This window comes from Pituophis catenifer, unplaced genomic scaffold (assembly GCF_029215685.1).
Source record: "Pituophis catenifer annectens isolate HBS135680 unplaced genomic scaffold, rPitCat1.0.hap2 SCAF_1, whole genome shotgun sequence".
Lineage (NCBI taxonomy): Eukaryota > Metazoa > Chordata > Lepidosauria > Squamata > Colubridae > Pituophis > Pituophis catenifer.
The window spans coordinates 147,408,030-147,427,410 of NW_027256881.1; the positions used below are offsets into that span (position 1 = coordinate 147,408,030).

At 38.3% G+C, this 19,381-nt stretch overlaps 1 protein-coding gene across 1 annotated transcript in view; it reads left to right on the top strand.

Moving 5' to 3' along the window:
• The window catches only part of SHLD1 (shieldin complex subunit 1), a 66,023-nt gene that overhangs the window by 26,015 nt on the left and 20,627 nt on the right, over window positions 1-19,381 (top strand). Inside the window, 1 exon segment of the mRNA XM_070933054.1 lies at window positions 9,386-9,544. Within this exon segment, the coding sequence (XP_070789155.1) occupies window positions 9,386-9,544 (159 nt within the window).

Sequence of the window (19,381 nt, forward strand, 5' to 3'; positions counted from 1 at the left end):
GTGCCCACAGTACACAGTACACATTATTCTAATGGGAGCAATCTGTTCTGTTTTGGTTAGGCCTTTCCTGTGGCTTTCTTGATGTGCCATATCTTAGTGAACATAACCAGGAAGTAGGTGACAAAGTAGGTGATGAGATACCAGATATGTGTACTACAGTACATGGAAAGTTTTAAGGGACTGGATATGCTTAGCCTGAGAAAGAAATCATGAGAGGCAACATGATAGCCAAACTCATGATGGATTGATTGCAGCTGAAATATGGAACAAATCTATTCTCTATTCCTGCTTTAGAATTATGCACAGTCTTTCAGGGTTGAACTGCAACTAATATCATGCTTCATCATTGGCCACAAAGGCTAATGCTGAAGGGAATTCATGTTACTCAACTGTTCTACATCTTAGGGTCTAATTATCCAACTCAAATTACAAGATTAGAGCCAAGGTGGCGTAGTAGTTAGAGTGGAGCACTGCAGGCTACTTCAGCTGACTGCTAGCTGTAGTTTGGCAGTTCAAATCTCACCGGCTCAAGGTTGACGCAGCCTTCCATCAAGGGGTGAAATCCAGCAGGTTCTGACAGGTTCTGGAGAACCGGTAGCGGAAATTTTAAGCAGTTCGGAGAACTGATAGCGGAAATTTTGAGTAGTTCGGAGAACCAGCAAATACCAGCAAATGGCCCCAGAGTGGGGTGGGAGGGGGGATTTTGCAGTTTCCTTCCCCTGGAGTGGGTTGGGAATGGAGATTTTGCAGGATCCTTCTCCTGCCACGCCCACAGAACCGGTAGTAAAAAAAAATTGGATTTCACTACTGCTTCCATCCTTCCGAGATCGGTAAAATAAGAACCCAGATTGTTGGGGGCAATATGCTGATTCTGTAAATAGCTTAGAGAGGGTTGTAAAAGCACTATGAAGCGATATATAAGTCTAAGTTCTATTACTATTAGGATTTCTACTAATTTAGAGAACCACTTTGGTATAGTGGTTAAGGCACCAGGCTAAAAAGTGAGAGGCCGTGGGTTCTAGTCAAAGCCAGCTGAGTGATCTGGGGACACTCTATCTATCTTGGTCCTAGGAAAGAGACAGTGGCAAATCACTTCTGGAAAACCCTGCCAAGGAATTGCAGGTATTCATGCAGGTAGTCGCCAGGAATCAACATTGACTTGGAAGCAAAAAAAAGTTTTTTTTAATTTCTGAAATTTTACAGAGAGATGCTGTAATGATTATCACATTTGGGAAACTGTGATGATCCTTTACATAAAGACTTAAATATTGCTCTATAGTGCTTTACAGCATTCTCTGAATAGTTTACAGTTAGCATATTGCCCCCAACAATCTGGGTCCTCATTTTACCAACCTCAGAAGAATGGAAGGCTGAGTCCTAGCCAGAGGTGGGTTCTACTTACCTTTACTACCGGTTCATATCGTGCCTGCACACGCATGATTGCTTCGCTCTTCTGCGCATGCACAGAAGCTTCTGATGACGTCCAGGTCAGTGTGCGGAGCCTCCTGCTGGTTTTACTACTGTTTCTTGCAAAACCAGGGGTCCTAGCCCAAAAACAGCCTAGGATTAACAAATAAGCAAAACAAGCACCTGCTTAGGATACCAAAGCAAGGGAATACCAAAGAATGTTTTTCCCTAGCTTAAATGCCCCTTATTTTTTGACTGCTGTTTGATTTAATCAATTTTATTTTGGTAATTGTCCTTATCTGCCATGTTCAACTTTAATCTGTAATGTAATGTCACCATTGGCATGGTGACTAAATTTTAAAAGTTTAGTTTGAAGGTATTGTCTGATATCACATTTGTTTTATGGCATGAGAGTTTTTCTTTTATGAAGGGACACCATTTTGGGCTGTACTTAGGACATCAATTGGTCTTAATCTGGCCTTTCCAAAAATAATATTTATTAGTTTATGCATGAGTTTGTTCAAACATTTAGCCACTTATTAAGATCACGAGGAGCTTCCAAGAATTGGATTATGTTTATCTTAACATCTTTATCTTTAGCAGTGGAAAGAATAATGGCAACAAAATTGTCAATGTTTAAAATGCCAAATCAAACTCCATCTCAGTTATAAAATCCAGACCTGAGGCTCACAATGAACTTATTAATCGGCTGCACTAAGCAAAATTTGAATTTTGTTAGCTTGATGGAGTCGTCTTGCCCCATTTTTTAAATTTAAAAGGAAGTTCAACAGAGTATGCATTTTTTACGACCAGATCAAATTAGATTCTGAGAAATGAATGGATCAATGATATTGCCTGCCCTGTTTCCTGAATGTAATTTTCTGAAATAATAACTACAGTATTTTGACTGGAAATTGATAAGAACCCTTAAGCTTAACCCTTTCTTCTTGAGCTACTTTTTCTATCAAAATTGCTTTGGGGAGATATTGTTTTTCATGGATAAACTCACGTGGCTTTTCATTTTTAGACTTAATGCTAATTTAAGTCTAGTACAGTGGATCTCCTTGTAGTTCACATCTGTGGAATGGTTTTAATGCAGATGGTCAGGTTGTGTAATAATATGTGGGAATGACCTTGAGAGAAGAGGCAGAGCCACAGACTAGGCAATTGTCAGATAAGAGGCAGCTGAACCCACAGAAAGAAGTGTGTGTGTGTGTGTGTGTGTGTGTGTGTGTGTGTGTGTGTGTGAGAGAGAGAGAGAGAGAGAGAGAGAAAGAGAGAGAGGTGTAAATGTCTCAGAAAGGACCTTCTCTAGTTTCTTGGGCTGTAAAGCTAAGGGAGGAGAAATTTACTTTTAACCTTGTAAGATTCAGTTAATGTCACCTTACAATAAAGAGAAAGCTGGATGAAAAATATCAATGTTCTCATGCCTGTTATCAATATTTGTACTGATCTAGGCTTCAATGTATGTGTGAACAAGAATGTATAGTATGTATAGTATAGAATGTAATGTATTTCATGAATGCCAAGAATAGACTTTGACTGAATTCACCCTTCATGACCTATTTTAAAAAGTACCTACCGTATTTCCCAAAAAATAAGACTCTGTCTTATATTTTTTTGAACCCCAAAATAAGCGCTTGGCCTTATTTTCGGGGAGGTCTTATTATTTTGGGGCATGTGGAGCAAGACAGGGTTCCTCTTTCCGTCTTACCTGATTTCCAGCTCCATCGCATTTTTCGCCATTGTGTGCAGGGAAACAAGTTGTACCGTAAAAAAAAACAACACTTCTCGCGAGTTCAAACAATTAATTCCAACTTCTTGAACGCCCACCCCTTCATTAGGTCTTATTTTTAGGGTAGGGCTTATTTTGGGGGAGGGGGATTTATTTTAGCACATGCACTCAAAAGCCTGGTTGGGAAGTCTTATTTTCGGGAAAACGGTATTTTAAAAAGTCTCCAATTAAAATAATTTAATTATCTTTTTTCCTTCTGTAGAAAGTGGTTATAAATTATATGGAAGTCAGACATATAGGGTTTATGATCATTACAGCTTGACCGAAGACGTAATAAAAAAACAACTTTTCTTTCTAATATGAGTGATTCCTGCTTATAACATGTTCACAGCTATTAGCAGTGATGAAGGGTTTAGAACTGATGTGGAAGCATTATTGTCTTCATTTTAATGTACTTTTATTACTTGTTTCTTTTATCTCACCATGGAACGCAGGATATTGTTTGGGGGGGGGGGAATCTATTATCTCCTCACATCTTCCTATCTAGCTCAAACTATATGAGCTGCTGTTATTGAATTGTGAGTTGGCTAGTTAGGCATGTTATCTGTTATGGAGTCGGGCTTTTAAAATTGTGTTCTGCAAAACCCCAAGATTCAATGAGAACTTGATGGGGTTCCATGGGAGACTAAAGGTAAAAATAACAAGAATTCACATATGCAGCCAGTGGTTCTGGTACTTTTTTTTGTTTTTTTGTTTTTTTTTTACTATCAGGTTTATAAAGTTTTATACAGTATTATACAAGACAGTTCATTAATGTGATGAATAAACTCAATTTTTGTATTGCTGCTGTGAGCCTGCTTCTTTCGAGCTGTAGCTGAAACAATGGATTATTCTTTTCTTTGTAGGAGCTGTGGCAATGCACCTCTGTTTCTTTTAGAAAATAAGGATCTTTTTTTAAATAACCAATGCACTTATCTTTACTTGATAAACAGTACATTTGTTTTCATGGTCATATTTTTGATGGATTTGTTTTTGATGGTCATATTTTGATGTGAGATTTAAAAATGCTTCAGAAAGAAAAGTTTTATTCATTCTGTTTATTTCGTTCTAATGAAGGTGACCACATTTCTTAGAAGGGGTATTTGTATGACAGCTGTAAAAGCATACAGCTAATATGTTTCTCCTTGGCTGTTGCCCAGAGGGATTGTTGAAATGTCAGAGTGATCTTTGCAATGTCAGACGAGGGGCCCTTTTAGATCACCAACTCTCATTTAGGCTTCTGCCAGCTCATCTGGTTGCTAACCCCAGATAAACATTTGGGCTGAGTTTTTTTAAATTGTTGCTTGCTTTGCTTCTTCTATTCCTGTTCCATTTACTTTAATGGCTAGAAATAATTGAAAGGGCAAATGGACAGGATGTAAACAAGTCTGTTAGCTTATTGCATTTATTTACAAATGCTTTCAGCATTCAAACCTTGTAATGCATTTAAATTAAAAATGACAAACTAGGTAAAGCTTAAAGCTTTAAAAATTGTTAAAATCTAGGATTCCTGATATCCCTTTTAATCTCATTCTTGTGATAAACCCAAATTCTTTTTGGCCTGAATGAGCACAATTTATTAGTTATTTTTTCCAGCACACTTGTGTCTCATTGAAAAATGAGATCTCAATCACTTTCTGAAAGTTCATTTGCCATAGCATAAAGTGTATCCTTCTTCATCCAGAAAGAACAATTCTGTTTTTCCTCTTCCAGGCTCTTTTATATGGAAGTTGTTCTTACAAGGATTTGACCTCACCTTTGCTCTGTAGATCTGGTAACCAGATCTTGCTGTAATATGTAAACAGATAGTATGAAGTTAATTACTGAGTATCATGCGAAGAAGGGTAAGTCAGCAGCCTTCTATAACAAGAGTGGGAAACACATCAGTGTCATAAGAGTGGTAAAAAAAATCTAATTGGTGACAGAATAGATTTTGAGTACAATATTGGAATTGCTTATCACATTAACACATAATTTCAAGTTAAAAGTGCATTGAAATGTAAAGTCTCCTATATAAAGTTATATATAAAGATTTTCAAATATGTTCAGCACTTTTTCTCACCAATACTAGGAAAGACCACTGCATCACATTTTTGGACACTACTTAAAAACTACAATGCAGTGGAATGCAGTAGCCTGATTCTGGCAGATAAAAGTAGTTACAGCCATGTGTCACATGTATTCCAGTACATTTTGGGGTAGAAGTGAAATGTTAATTCTTCTAAGCAAAGTCAACGGGGAAGCCAGATTCACTTAACTGGGTTACTAACTAATTAACTGCAGTGATTCACTTAACTGTGGCAAGAAAGGTCATAAAATGTGGCAAAACTCACTTAACAAATGTCTCACTTAACAGAAATTTTGAGCTCAATTGTCATAAGTTGAGAATTACCTGTAATACATCTCTGTATGATGTCTATCACTATTTAAGGGTATAGGGTTGAATTTCTGTTGTGACTTTTAAACATTGTTATATTCTTAGGATTGTAAACTGCCAAGAATTATACAGCTTTGGTGGTATTGAAATGAAATGATAAATTAAGGCCTAGTCAACAATTACTCAACATGATAAATTAAGGCCTAATCAACAGATACAACAGTCACTGGTCTCATTCGAGATGGTGATGAGTCTGCATATAGGCAGGAGATTGAACAACTGGCCCTATGGTATAGCCAGAAATATTTAGAGCTGAACACACTTAAAACTATAGAAATGAGAGTAGATTTTAGGACGAGCTCTCCTATTCTACCTTTTACTATATTAGACAGCACAGTATCAACAGTAGAGTCCTTCAACTTTTTGGGTTCTATAATCTCCCAGGATTTGAAATGGACACCTAACATTAGAACCATCATTAAAAAGACACAGCAAAGAATGTTCTTCCTGCATCAGCTCAGAAAGTTAAGAATGGTTCAGGCGCTCTTCTTGATAGAGGAACTATTGAGCGCGCCATTTGTACTTCTATAACTGTCTGATTTGTTCCAGCAACCAAACAGGACAGATACAGAGTCCCAATGGATACGGTAATTAGGAGTGCAGAAAAAACAGTTGCAACCAGCCTCTCTTCTGTTGAGGACCTGTATATTGCACAGGTCAGAAAGAGGCTGAGAAAGCATCTACTCTCTCTCATCCTGGACATAAACCATTTCAATTCTTCCTCTCGGGACATCATTATAGGGCATTGCATGCCAAAACAACTAGACACAGAGACAACTGTGCCATTGTGCCATCACTCTGCTGAACACCTAATTCCCACCATACCGTCTTATGTCTAAGTATATTTACCAATGTGGTATGACTGTATTATTATCCTTCTCATCTTTCTACTAGCTTCTCTTATTGGTATCATCATTATTATTATTATTACTCTTGTTTTGCATGTATCCTGAGAGCTTCTGCACCAGAGACAAATTCCTTGTATGTCTAATCATCCTTGGCCAAATAAAGTATTCCATTCTATTTTCTAATCAGTAGGCTGAGGAGTACTATCTCAAGAAGGGTAGTTCTTTAGGGGAAAGAAACATTGGCTGAAGTGTTTTCAAGAATAGGCCACTCGGAACTAGACATGCTCATTGGTGATGGAATACTAACCATAAAAGGAAGGTGGAAAACCAGAATTATGCAAAGTCCATAGGGAAAGATTAGAATGAAAAATCTAGAATGTTGAAAAGGAAGATTTCCACATATTGTGCTGAGGACCCATATACTGTATTCCTGCTTATCCAAACAAGTGAGTAATTCAGACGTAATACATGAGAAGAACACATCCTAAACTGTTAGCAATAGAGCTGTATTCCTGGAAAGAGAACAATGTTCATCTGATGAGACCATCTGTTGATAGCTGTAAAGGTTTGATCTGTATTTTTAGGACAGCCATTAAAATATCTCTCCGGTGAGAGTCATGGTGACTTGCTGCATGAAATCCTTTGCCCACAAATGATGATAATTTCTGCTCCAAGTAGGTTTTAGTGGTAGGAAATTTAATACAATAAAGATTAATAAAATAAAAATAAACACTTTGTTCCAAGGATTTGTTGCTTCTCCTTATACAATCTTTTTAACCTTCCTTCTTAAACATTTCCTATGGGATTTTTTTTTTATTATTATTATTATTATTAGCTTAAATTTAGCTAGATGTAATCAAGCTTTATCTCTGATGCACTTTCCTTTAAAGATGCTCTGGGATTTTTTTTTTTTTTTTTTGCCTTTGAAATTTATTCATAGAATAGCCAAATATTGAAACTTTCCTCTGGTTGGAAAGTTCAGTTGTAACTTCCTGATTAGCCTTAAAGAAGATGGTCTCTGGATCTCTGAGGAAATGCCACTCCATTAGGCTGGAGCATGAGCTAAAAAACAAAGAGTTTTGATTCCTTCTCCACTAATTTCACTTTTGTGGGATTCTTACCCTTCTGGCTCAGGACAAACACACTGGATTGGTTGGTTCTACCTGAAGGAGGTAACCCTGCAGTATCCAAGTACCAAGTCCTAAAAAGCTTTACATGTTAATCATCACACCTTGTAGTCATAAATTTATTGGAAGCCACCACAAGACTTGTGTTTTATGATAAAGAAGTTATTCTTCCCACATTCCCAAACCTCATCGGGGAATCACAACATTTCACACTGATTTTAGAAAAAAAAAATACATGGAACAAATTAAGATTATGAATTAGAGTAGCAATTAGAATAGGCTTTCTGGGAAGACTAACTTAGAAAATTACATTAATCACAAAAGAGCCATTGTAAAAAGTTCATTTCATCCTTTCTTATTGGATCGAACACCCATATGATATTTACAACTAAGAATTAATGCCTGAATATATTATTTTCCTCTTCTCCATACTCTTTTCCTCTTGTGCTATGTCTTTTTGTTCATAAGTCTGAGATCAGGAACTATCAATGATTTATCTTTGCAACCCATTGGTTGATTGCTTGCTTGTCAATAGGCTGACTTCTCTCCCTCTTGGAAATAAAAATCTAATGTTATTAAATAGTTTAAGACTAAAATTTTGCATGAAAACCATGATTCCATATTCACATTGTATATAGATCTCGTAGAATGTTTTGCCCATCTTAAGAAGCTGCTACAGTAATGAAAGATATTTAAATGGCAAACTATAGTCAGAATTGGTTCAGGCCATTATGGAGCCTGAGTAAAAAATGTCTCTCCCCCCCCCTTTCCCATTTTATGTTCAAAGAGCTAAACAGGTGTGTACTGAAATACAATATAGAGATAGAATGGGGTCTCACCTGCTGCATCTCAGATGCAGAACAAATCAGAGGCATAAAGCAGGTATTGTGGAATAGGTAGATCTATTGTTCGGTTTTTGATTTTTCCTCCTCTTAGGACTGGCCATGCCATGACTTCGTGGCAGAAAACTTGCTTTGCTTGTATTCAGTCCTAGGATGCAATCTTTAGACTTCCTAATTAAAAAGATCTTTGGTATAAAATTGCATTTTCCTCATTAACTGTAAGATGGAGATGGCTGAATATGTTTCCAGCCAAAGTATCTGTTTTTGATACTTAAAGGGTTGTAATTTTCCTAGCTGAACATAAAACATATGCTTGAATGGGATCAGGAAATCATTGCTTTGAGATTTTCAAGAACGAATATACGGGTGATATATTCCAAACATAAAAATCATTGGCTTTGTGGCTTACTTCCTTGCCTGTTTGTAGACTGCCTTCATTATCGTTATAAATAATTCAAGTGGGGGAAACCCACACAGTATTCTTTCCTCCTTCTATTTTCCCAAAGCAACAATCTTCTGAGGTGAGTTGGGCTGAGAGAGAGTGAGTGGCCCAAAGTCACCTAGCTGGGCTAAGATGGGACTTGAACTCGTGGTCTTCCAATTTCTGGCCTAGTGTCTTAACAATTTGCTATGATTTTAGGTGTTAGAACACAATAATTCAGTGTTAAATCTGACACTGGTGGTGATTGGGAAATTAAATTGGGATAGTGAGACCAGATTTTCAAGATGTTATCCTTAAAAAAATGTTTTGTAAGTCTTTGGTTTGATAATAGATATTGAACCTATAGTTACAGATTTGTTAAATATCTGCAATCTTTTTTGTGTTGGAGTGTTTTCAGCATGATTTGTTTTAATCTGTAATGTTAGTGCATTCAAGCACTTTGATACCAAACCTGGAAAATGAGATAGACATTTCAAAATAAAACGAAACTCTTTGGTCTCTCCTTCAGTGATGGAACGGAATGAAAGCCAAAGAGCCTCAAGTTCCCAATCTGAGGAAAGCAGCCTGCTGGATTTACCTGATGACATAACTCCTGAAAGCTTTCTATTGAAGCCGAACCCTGGGAAAGATGAAGCGTTTGATTTAACGCTGCCAGCAGTTGACGCAGGTAAAAGCTGTTACTATTCTTGCACTCACTTAAAGGTGACCCAGGCAAAGGAAGCTGCTTGTGCCTACAAGTCTAGTGAAAAAGCCTCCCAATTAAAAGTAGGAACTCGTGGGCATATGTCGCTATTCGCCTCATTAAGCATTGATCTCACAGTACTTCTTAGTTCAGGCTTCAGATTAGCAGCATTGTCCAGAATGATGTTGTCTTTCAAAACTCCCGCGCTGGCTTGAGAACAACCTCGTTGTTGCTGTATTTCAGCAGACTTTTTTACCTGTGTAATTCTATCATTTCTGTATTTCCCAGAAGGGGCTGTTTTGCCTGTGTGCTCTGAGTAACTAATATTACTTTCAGTTTAAAAATGAGGTTTGGAACATAATTACACTTGGAAATAAGCAGAAGAATAAAACATACAAACGACCATATGCTGTCTGAACTATTTGCTTGTTAAAAACAATAGTGCTTTTTTTGAAGGGGGGGGGCGGAATAGAAGATACTGGTTGGATTCCCACATCACATAACTAAAAAAAGAAAGACATTTCAACAGCTTGCTGTATAAAAAGGAGAAAAGTGCTTGATTCCGCAATACTCAGGCATATTAGTCTCTGTCCTTGTTCACATCTGTCAATTCCTTTTTTTTTTTTTAAAGAAAAATGAACAACAGCAATCTGCTGTCAACACTTCTGAATAGAGAAAAACTAGAGCCAACAACGGCTGGGTTCACACAGCACACAAAAGCAAAGGCATGATTTTTTGTGTGTGACTTAATATATTGTGTAAACCCAGCTGTGGTAGTTTGTAAACCATGGACCATGGGCTTAGAGTATTGGTTATTTGTGATTTATTCACTAAACCTTGGCCAAATAAACAACAGCTTAGCCAATATGTCAACCTATAGCAGCCTTTCTCCAATCTGTTGGCCTTTTGGAATGGTGGAGTTAAGAAAAGTGAGACAACAATAGTATATTGGTGGGGCAGTTTTTAAAGTCTCATTGCATCGCATCATGGTTTAGAATAAAAAAAAAGTGTCCTGTGAATTGTTTGTCGTCTTCATGTTTGTCTAGGCAAAATAAATGACATAATTGCCTTCTGTCTCTTAAACTCCTAATATAGGGTTTGTGGATTGGGTTTATTACTGTGTATTAGTTCTCAGTAAGTCGTAAGTTAAGATTATTGTGATAGGTTTTGTATAAAACCAACATAGCATCATAACTTTCTTCAAAATTGTTCATGGTATCAAAACAAAATTGTTTTCTCTGTGCTCTGTTGTTGACTCTTATAAATGATTCAGACCTCTCTTGCCTCAGGAGTACAGAATTCTGCACTTTCTGTATATGTGATTTTTATATTATGAATTGCTGTATCTGGTGACATTGTATTGTTCGCATGATTTCATGTATTATGAAATTCCTTCACAAAGAGATTTCTCTGTAGGAGCTAAGATGCTGCACCTTGTATCTTGCGCTATTTAACACCAATAATCCTGTTTCCCTTCTTTAATTTGTATAATGTCTTTAAATCTTCCTATTGGACAGGTTCTTGCTGAAGCTGAATTAGTTCTGAAGTGTTATATGTAAGAAGAAATTTGTGACATTTCTGCTCAGATCTCCAGTTGCAGATTCTGGATTCTGATTCCTTGCTCCACCATTAACAGAGATTTAGATTCCAAAACAATAATAACAGAACAGTATAACAGCGTTAGAAGGGATCTTAGAGGTCTTCTAGTCCAATCTCCTGCTCAAGCAGGAGACCCTATATCATTCCAGACAAGTGGCTGTCCAATCTCTTCTTAAAAGCCTCCAGGGATGGAGCATCTACAACAAGGGTGTCAAACTCGCGTCCTCACAGCATCATCACATGATGTATCACGACTTCTTCCCCCTTCGCTAAACCAGGTGTGGGCATGGCCAACACGTGATGCATCTGGGCCACGAGTTTGACAGCTCTGATCTACAACTTCTGAAGTTATTCCATTGGTTAATTGTTCCCACTGTTAAGAAATTTCTCCTTAGCTCTAGGTTGCTTCTCTCTTTGACTAGTTAAGAGGGCAATTAGAATACCGCCTCTACTAGCACTTCTATTACAGCTTTAACTGGTGTTAAAAGAATATGTTTGTCAATATTTGTTTCCATAGTTCTCTTGGAAAAGAAATAATTGGGCGACTACAGCAAATGATTGCATTGCTTATCGTTAGTGCTTTCTTTTCTGTTATAAATGTGTAAACATCTAATAATCTTTTCTAAGGTTTTCTTTTAAACATGCCAGAAATGCTTCATTTTCTGGCAAAAAATTTACTGTGGCAGAGTTCCAGAGGGAGAAATAGTGGACTAAAGATCACTCTGGAAAAAGGAAAGCTGACAACCATGGGAAAGAATGAAGAGCTAGTGATTGGCTCTTCATGTCGGCTCTCCCAGATAAACCAAACATGAAATATGACTAGAATTATATTATATTATAAGCTACATTAACAGAATCTTGCAAGTCTGAAAGTACAGGAGGCCTTTTAATGTTTGAACCATTAGGATATGTAATTCCTAAGTTCCTTTCCCTGACCATTAAGCCACTGGATGCTTCTGCCTCGGTTGCCTGATTCTTTCTTGGTAGCATCTTTTCCTTTCATTCCCTAAGGTCATCCATACATTCCATTACACTTTAGACTCTCTCTGAACAGGGAGAGGATGGAAGATTGCCTATAGCTCACCCTATTTTTGGCCTCTGCACATCCCATTTTTGGCCTCCATACAGCCAGCTGGGTCCCTTGAATTGCATACATGTGCACTGGAGGCCCGAACACCAGCTGGGGGGTGCGCGCATGTGCAGCTGCAGATGAATTGGGCAACAGCTCTTGTGCCTGGAAAAATGGCTTTACGTGCCACCTCGGGCACGCATGCCTTAGGTTCACCATCATGGATATAAGACTATGTACTAATAGTTTCTTCAGAAGTAAGTCCTATTGGATTCAGTGGGATTAATTAACTAAAAAGGGCAGCCATATACAGCTGTCAACTTTTCTAAGTAATTATTTTATAACTGATTTGTTATAAATCAGTCCATCAAATTTGTTTCATAAGAAATAAATGAAAACTTGCAAGCTTCTGCAGGCAGGAAACATATGAAAGAGGAAGAATCACGGGAAGAAACAGCTTTAATCAGCCATATTGTAAAAATGATCAAAGGTAAAGAAGCTTCCACTAGGGGGCTGCCAAAGAATTGTTTATACCGCACAATATTTTGATTTTCTAGTTTCCTATGGAAGAAGCAGGAGCCTTTGCTAGAAGAATCTGCTGTATATTTCTGCAGCATTCCGAAATCTGTCACAATTTTCAACATACTGCCTTCCAGGTGTAATGCTGTTTAGATTTGATATTTTAATATTTTTAGGATTAAAAAGTTTTGTTGGAAACTCTGACTTTCCCAGATTAAACATTCAATCTGCGTATAACACTATTTTTTATACATTGCATATATCTTGATTACCATATGCACAAATGGTAAGGATATAGTATTTTTCTCTCTCTCCCGCCCTTCCTCTCCCTCCCTCCCCCCTCTTCTCTCTTCCCCCTCTTCTCTCTCCCGCTCCCTCTCTCTCTCTCTCTCTCTCTCTCTCTCTCTCTCTCTCTCTCTCTCACACACACACACACACACACACACACACACACACACACAGATAGATATATAGATAGATCTTCTCCAGGATATGTTTCCAAATCAGGAGTGGGTTCCACTTACCTTTATTACCAGTTCGCAACGGGAGCGCACACATGCTTGCTTCATTCACACACGTGCACTTCTGTGCATGCGCAGAAGCCTCTGTACATGCGCAGATCACCCATGATGATGTGGTGGGTGGGCGGAGCCTCCTGCCGGTTTTACTACCGGTTCTATAGAACCGGACCGAACTGGGAGCAACCCACCACTGTTCCAAACCTTCAGGTCTTCCAACAGTGTACCCACTGGGTCCAACTGCCTTGCTGCTTGATTGTGTTCCTCTCCACATTTTCTATCATTATCAAAAAATAATAATTGGAGCCTTATTTGTGTCTGAAGTGAGAGATCTGGATTTGTTGGATGATCCATTTGTTCCATTTCCTTGACTATCCATGGTATTTTCACAAATCTTCTCCATTACCAAATTTCAAGTTTCAACACTTTCTACTCTGCTTCTTTAAAGTCCAGGTTTTGCCTGGGGAAAACCATTGCCTTCATGATCCTACTCTTTGTAGGTGTAGACATATCCCAACACATGAATCACTTTTCCAAGACCATCATGGCAATTCTACCAAGTGCTAATCTGTGGAACATGTCTTGACTGCTGATTCCTTCACCGTTGATTATTGATTCTAAAAAGGCAGAAGCTGTCTACCACTTCAGTATCTTCATAGTCAGCTTTAAGACTGATTGATGTACCTGTTGTCTTTATTTGGCCACCTTTATTACTGATCCCTTTTTTTTCACTCTGCTCCTTGGTTTTCATTAACAGCCCCCAGACTAGTGTCATCTGCATAGTACAGGTTTTTGATGATTCTTCCGGCAGTTTTAAAACTACACCCATCTTCTTTCAATGCAGCTATTCCCAGTGTATATTCAATATAACATCTGAATTGGAAAGCATTCATCCTTGACTCACTCCTTTGTCAGTCTGCTCACCATGTTCCATTTGGACTGTAGCTTCTTGTCCTGTGTATAGTATGAGGCAGTGAGATTCCGTTTTTCCTAAGCATATTCCATAATAGTCAACAGAACTGAAGGGTTTCCTGTAATCAATTAAGCACATAGTGGCTTTCTTTCTCAATTATCAGTTTTTCACCGGCAATAATGTCTTGTGTTTCTTGACCTTTTTTAAAGCCAACTAGAACAGGGGTCCCCAATCTGTTGTCTGTGGACTAGCAACGGTCCATGGCATGCCAGAAACTGGTCCACACAAACAAGTGAAGCCCCATCCGCAGGATGCAGGCAGCATACAAAACCACGCTCCCTCCTCCCCGGTCCATAGAAAAATGTCCATGGAACCAGTCCTTGATGCCCAAAAGTTTGGGGGCCACTGAGCTAGAACATCTGGCATTTCTCTTTCCATGGAGGCTTCTAATTTGAGTTGGATTATCCTAAGTATAATTTTGCTTGCTAGAAATTAAGGATATTATATGATAATTTAAACAATCTGTTAAATCTCCTTTGGTGTTGGTATATAGACTGACTTCTTATCTGTTGGTTATTGCGTCGTTCTCCAGATTTGTTGCCATAGTTTGGTTAGACTACCTTTACAGATTTTTCTATTACATGCCACATTCAATAACAAATATCCCATTAATTCCTGTAGCCTTTCAACTTGGCAATAGCCACAGTGCGGATATAATTTCATATTCTAGTGCTAGAGGTTCTTGTAAGTAGAGAGTAACTTCTAAGATACCTTTGATGCTGACATCTGTACTTGATGTTCTGCATATGCTCGACTATGTTCTCTTATTAAGTTTCACTGTTTTTTTATTTCGTTTTCTTTGCTTAATTTCAAATCCATCATAATGATTGAGTTCTATTCTGTAGAACTGACCATGCAGAAAGAAAGAGAACAGTTGAAAAACTGTGACTAATCTGCTATATAGTGATTGCTTCTTTTTTGCCCATAGAGCACTTCTGGATAATACCATGATTAAATTATTTTGAAAAGTCCGTAACTCTTAATAAGATTGTGTGCCCCCACCTTTATCCCAGCATAAATCATTCAACAGTATGGCCTTTCTAAATTAGTGCTTTCAAATATGTTGGAATTTAACTCCTCCAGGGTTGCCAACTACTAGGGAAGGCTATGTTATGATATCCAAACTATTCTGGTTGTAACCCATGTGCTAATTCAGGGATGTCAAACTTGATTTCATTCAGGGCCGCATCAGGGTTCTGTTTGACCTCGGGGGTGCCGGGGTGGAGGGGCCAGAGTGGGCGTGGCCAGCTCGACATCAATCCTGTTGGGGGTGCCTGTGGTTGCCCGAGCACTCTGCCAGCGAAAACGGGCTCCCAAGCTCCGTTTTCAGCTGCCATGGCCTCCTGCAATCCTCTGCCAGTGAAAATGGAGCCCGTTTTTGCTGGCAGAAGCACTGCAGGCCAGTCCTTTGCTGTTTCCAGGGCGGTCCCGTGGGCAAGATCTAAGTACACCATGGGCCAGATCCGGCCCCCGGGTCTTTAATATCCCTGTGCTTACTGAACATCTTCTCACCCATTTTATATCAATATCCTTGTACTTGGTACAAGAATTGGAGCTTAGGTAAGTAGTTTACCCGTCCCAGATTCTTTGAGAATTTTCTTTTGATAATTTTTGCAACCCAAAGACAAAACAGTTTACATGTATGCTAGTTTAAGAAATATTAGGGCATTAGGTAACCAATCTGGGCTAGAATTTCAAAGAACTTTTTACAGTTAAGCTTACAAAATGTTCTTGTAAGAGAAGAAATTCATTTATATTCATGTAGATTTTTTCTTTTCTGATAAGTGATATCCTTCCTTCAAGACTGAACTTTCTATATTGCCTTGAGCAAGAATGGAAATACACTGAGCTGTGAAGCGAAACAGGAAATTAAATTTTAATCTGTAAAACTGAAGTCTCTTTTTTAAGATAGAAAACAACCTATATTTTACGTAACATTTTCCAAAGCAAAATAAATTCAAAATGTATCAAGTAGAAGATATTGTAGGGGATATAATGCAGTTGGTATCTTTGAGGAGCAATAACTGTTTATTCTATAGAGAATCGAAAGAGAAGATTTAATTTTTATTCACGCTGAAAACATACTATCTTTTGCTATGTATAAGATTACTGAAACTCAGTTATTTTAATTAAAAAGCCTTCTTCTTTTCCCCCGCCCCCTTACAGGTAGTCCTCTACTTACAACAGTTCATTTAGTGACCGTTCAAAGTTACAACAGCACTGAAAAAAGTGGCCGATGACCATTTTTCACACGTATGACCTTTATAGGATCTCCATGATCATGTGATCAAAATTCAGATGCTTGGCAACCGGTTCACACTTATGAATGTTGCTGTGTCCCAAAGTCACGTGATCCCCTTTTGCAACCTTCTGGCAAGCAAAATCAATGCGGAAGCCAGATTCACTTAACAACCATATTACTAATTTAACAACTGCAGTGATTCACTTAACAACTGTGGCAGGAAAGCTCTTAAAATGGGGCAAAACTCACTTAACAAATCTTTCACTTAACAACATAAATTTTCATTTAACAACAGAAATTTTGGGTTCCATTGTGCTCGTAAGTTGAGGACTATCTATATTTGAAGAACTACCTCTTCTTTATTTTATTTTCCCATTCCACCAGATCTGGGAAAAGAGGACAGGTTACAGGTTCCAACAGTTAGGAACATTGGCATGTAGCTAGTAGGCCTTTTCTGCAGTGGTGTCCGCACTGTGAAATCTCCCTCCTGAGATGAAGTTGTTTGCATCACTTCTGAATTCCTGAATTCCTGAAAGTCTTTTAAGACCAGGCTATGCCAGCAAGCCTGGGGACCCCAGGGGACAGGTGAACTTGTGAGATGGCTCCATTATTATTAATATCTTTTTGTCTGTTCTTTCCTTGTGTGTTCCGGTTTTTATAAGCTTTTAACGGTTTTATAATTATGATAAAAGATACGTATTTATTCACTCTTTTAGATTTGTTGTATACCCAAGGTTGCTTTCAGGAAGACAGGTAGCTATGATAGGTAGGTAGGTAGGTAGGTAGGTAGGTAGGTAGGTAGGTAGATAGATAGATAGATAGATAGATAGGTAGGTAGGTAGGTAGGTAGGTAGGTAGATATAGCTTGTTTAGTTTCCTTTTTTTAAAAAAGAACATTTTTTGACCTTCCAATTGCTAAAAGCGTTAAAAAAGTAATTGCAATGTTAACATAACACATCAGGCTTTCTGGATAGTTCACATTCCAGTACAGACTGAGAAGTCTAGATGGAGGCTATCATGAATGAAATAAAGGCTAAAGACAAGTGGTTTGTCTAGCAATCATTTTATAGGAAGTTTGGGGCAAGATTGGTAGTATTCTGGAAGAGAATTCTCATTAAATCTTCTCTTTTCCTCTGTCTTTTGCATTTTTCCTCTATTCAATCATGTCCAGTTCTCGTAAACACATAAACAAACCTTGCTGTTTTCTTGACAAGTTCCCACCTCCCACCCCTATTGTCCTCTTTCTAGGGCTGAGAGAAAGTGCTGGTCCAAGATTACCCAGCTGGCTTTGTGCTAGGACTGGAACTCACAGTCTCCTGGTTTCTAGGCCAGTCTAGTCTAGACTACTCCTGGAGTAGTCTAACCACTACACCAAATGGGTTCTCTCATATCAAATTCTGTAGCCTTCTAAAATCATCCAGCTGGCTTTGTGGCTAAGGCAGGACCAGAGCTCACAGTCTCCTGATTTCTATCCTGATGGTTTAACCACCAGACCAAACTGGCTCTCGTTTTGCATAAAATCATTTCTTAAAAATTGTTGCTTGGACTACAGAGCATATCTATAACTCCTAACTTGCATCATCCACAGATTATATGTATACCTACAGAATTCCTAGCCAGTTGTTTTATAGGGATCAGATACATCTGCACTGATTCCTTGACTCATGGGTTTGGTACTCTCGTTTGGCAGTGTTTGTCATTTTGCATAGCACAGTTCAGCTTGCAATTCTTCCAAATGATGTAGTCAGTGGTGAAATCCAATTTTTTTTACTACCGGTTCTGTGGGCGTGGCTTGATGGGCGTGGCAGGGGAAGGATACTGCAAAATCCCCATTCCCTCCCCACTCCTGGGAGAAGGATATTGCAAAATCTCCATTCCCACCCCACTCAAATCAATTTAATTTGATTTTATCGGGTTTTTAAATTTTGTGTATTTATGTATTTTATTGTTGGCTGTTCACCGCCCTGAGTCCTTCGGGAGTAGGGCGGTATACAAATCAAATAAACTAAACTAAACTAAACTCTGGGGCCAGCCAGAGGTGGTATTTGCCGGTTCTCTGAACTACTCAAAATTTCCGCTAACGGTTCTCCAGAACCTGTCAGAACCTGCTAGATTTCACCTCTGGATGTAGTCCTTTGATAGTTCGGTTCTCCGAACTACTCAAAATTTCCTCTACCAGTTCTCCAGAACCTGTCAGAACCTGCTAGATTTCACCTCTGGATGTAGTCCTTTGATACTGCGGGGGATCGTTGCTGAAGCCCATCTCATGTGAATCCTTGTTTAAGACCCTGGGGTTTTATAATGTCTCTCATCTACTTGCTATCTATGCATTTTTCATCCATTTCTCTTTCTGATATTCTATGATCCTCCTCGTGTGATCACCAAGTTAGTTTGTTTGTTTATAGAATTTATATGGCTGCCCACTCATTTTCAGTGACTCTTGGCAGCTTACAAAAAATAAAAATAAAAACCCATTATACAAAGAGTAAAAACAATAACCCCTTACCTCCGTTGATCTTACCACTTGTTGATCTCCGTTTCCATCTACAGCCAACAGTCTTGGTTATACTTTTGTGGCAAACTGATTGGAGTTCATTATAGAATAGGACAGAATATACGTGGAACAGGGCAATATATAAATGAAAACCTGTGATTAATTCTGATGGTGACTCAGCCTCCAGAGAGCATTTGCAACATTAAATAAGACTGGAATCTTCAGCAGTATGCCTTTGGATGTATCCATCCAATCAATCTATTTGAAAAACCAAGAAGTCAAGAGATTGTTCAGTGCTTGAATGCTAAAAGTGCATTGTCATTCTGTACCTCTAAATATACAGCTGAAAGCTCAAAAGCTAGAAAAGTTGAAAACTGCATATACTGTTGATTTGTTTGCTTGCGCGTT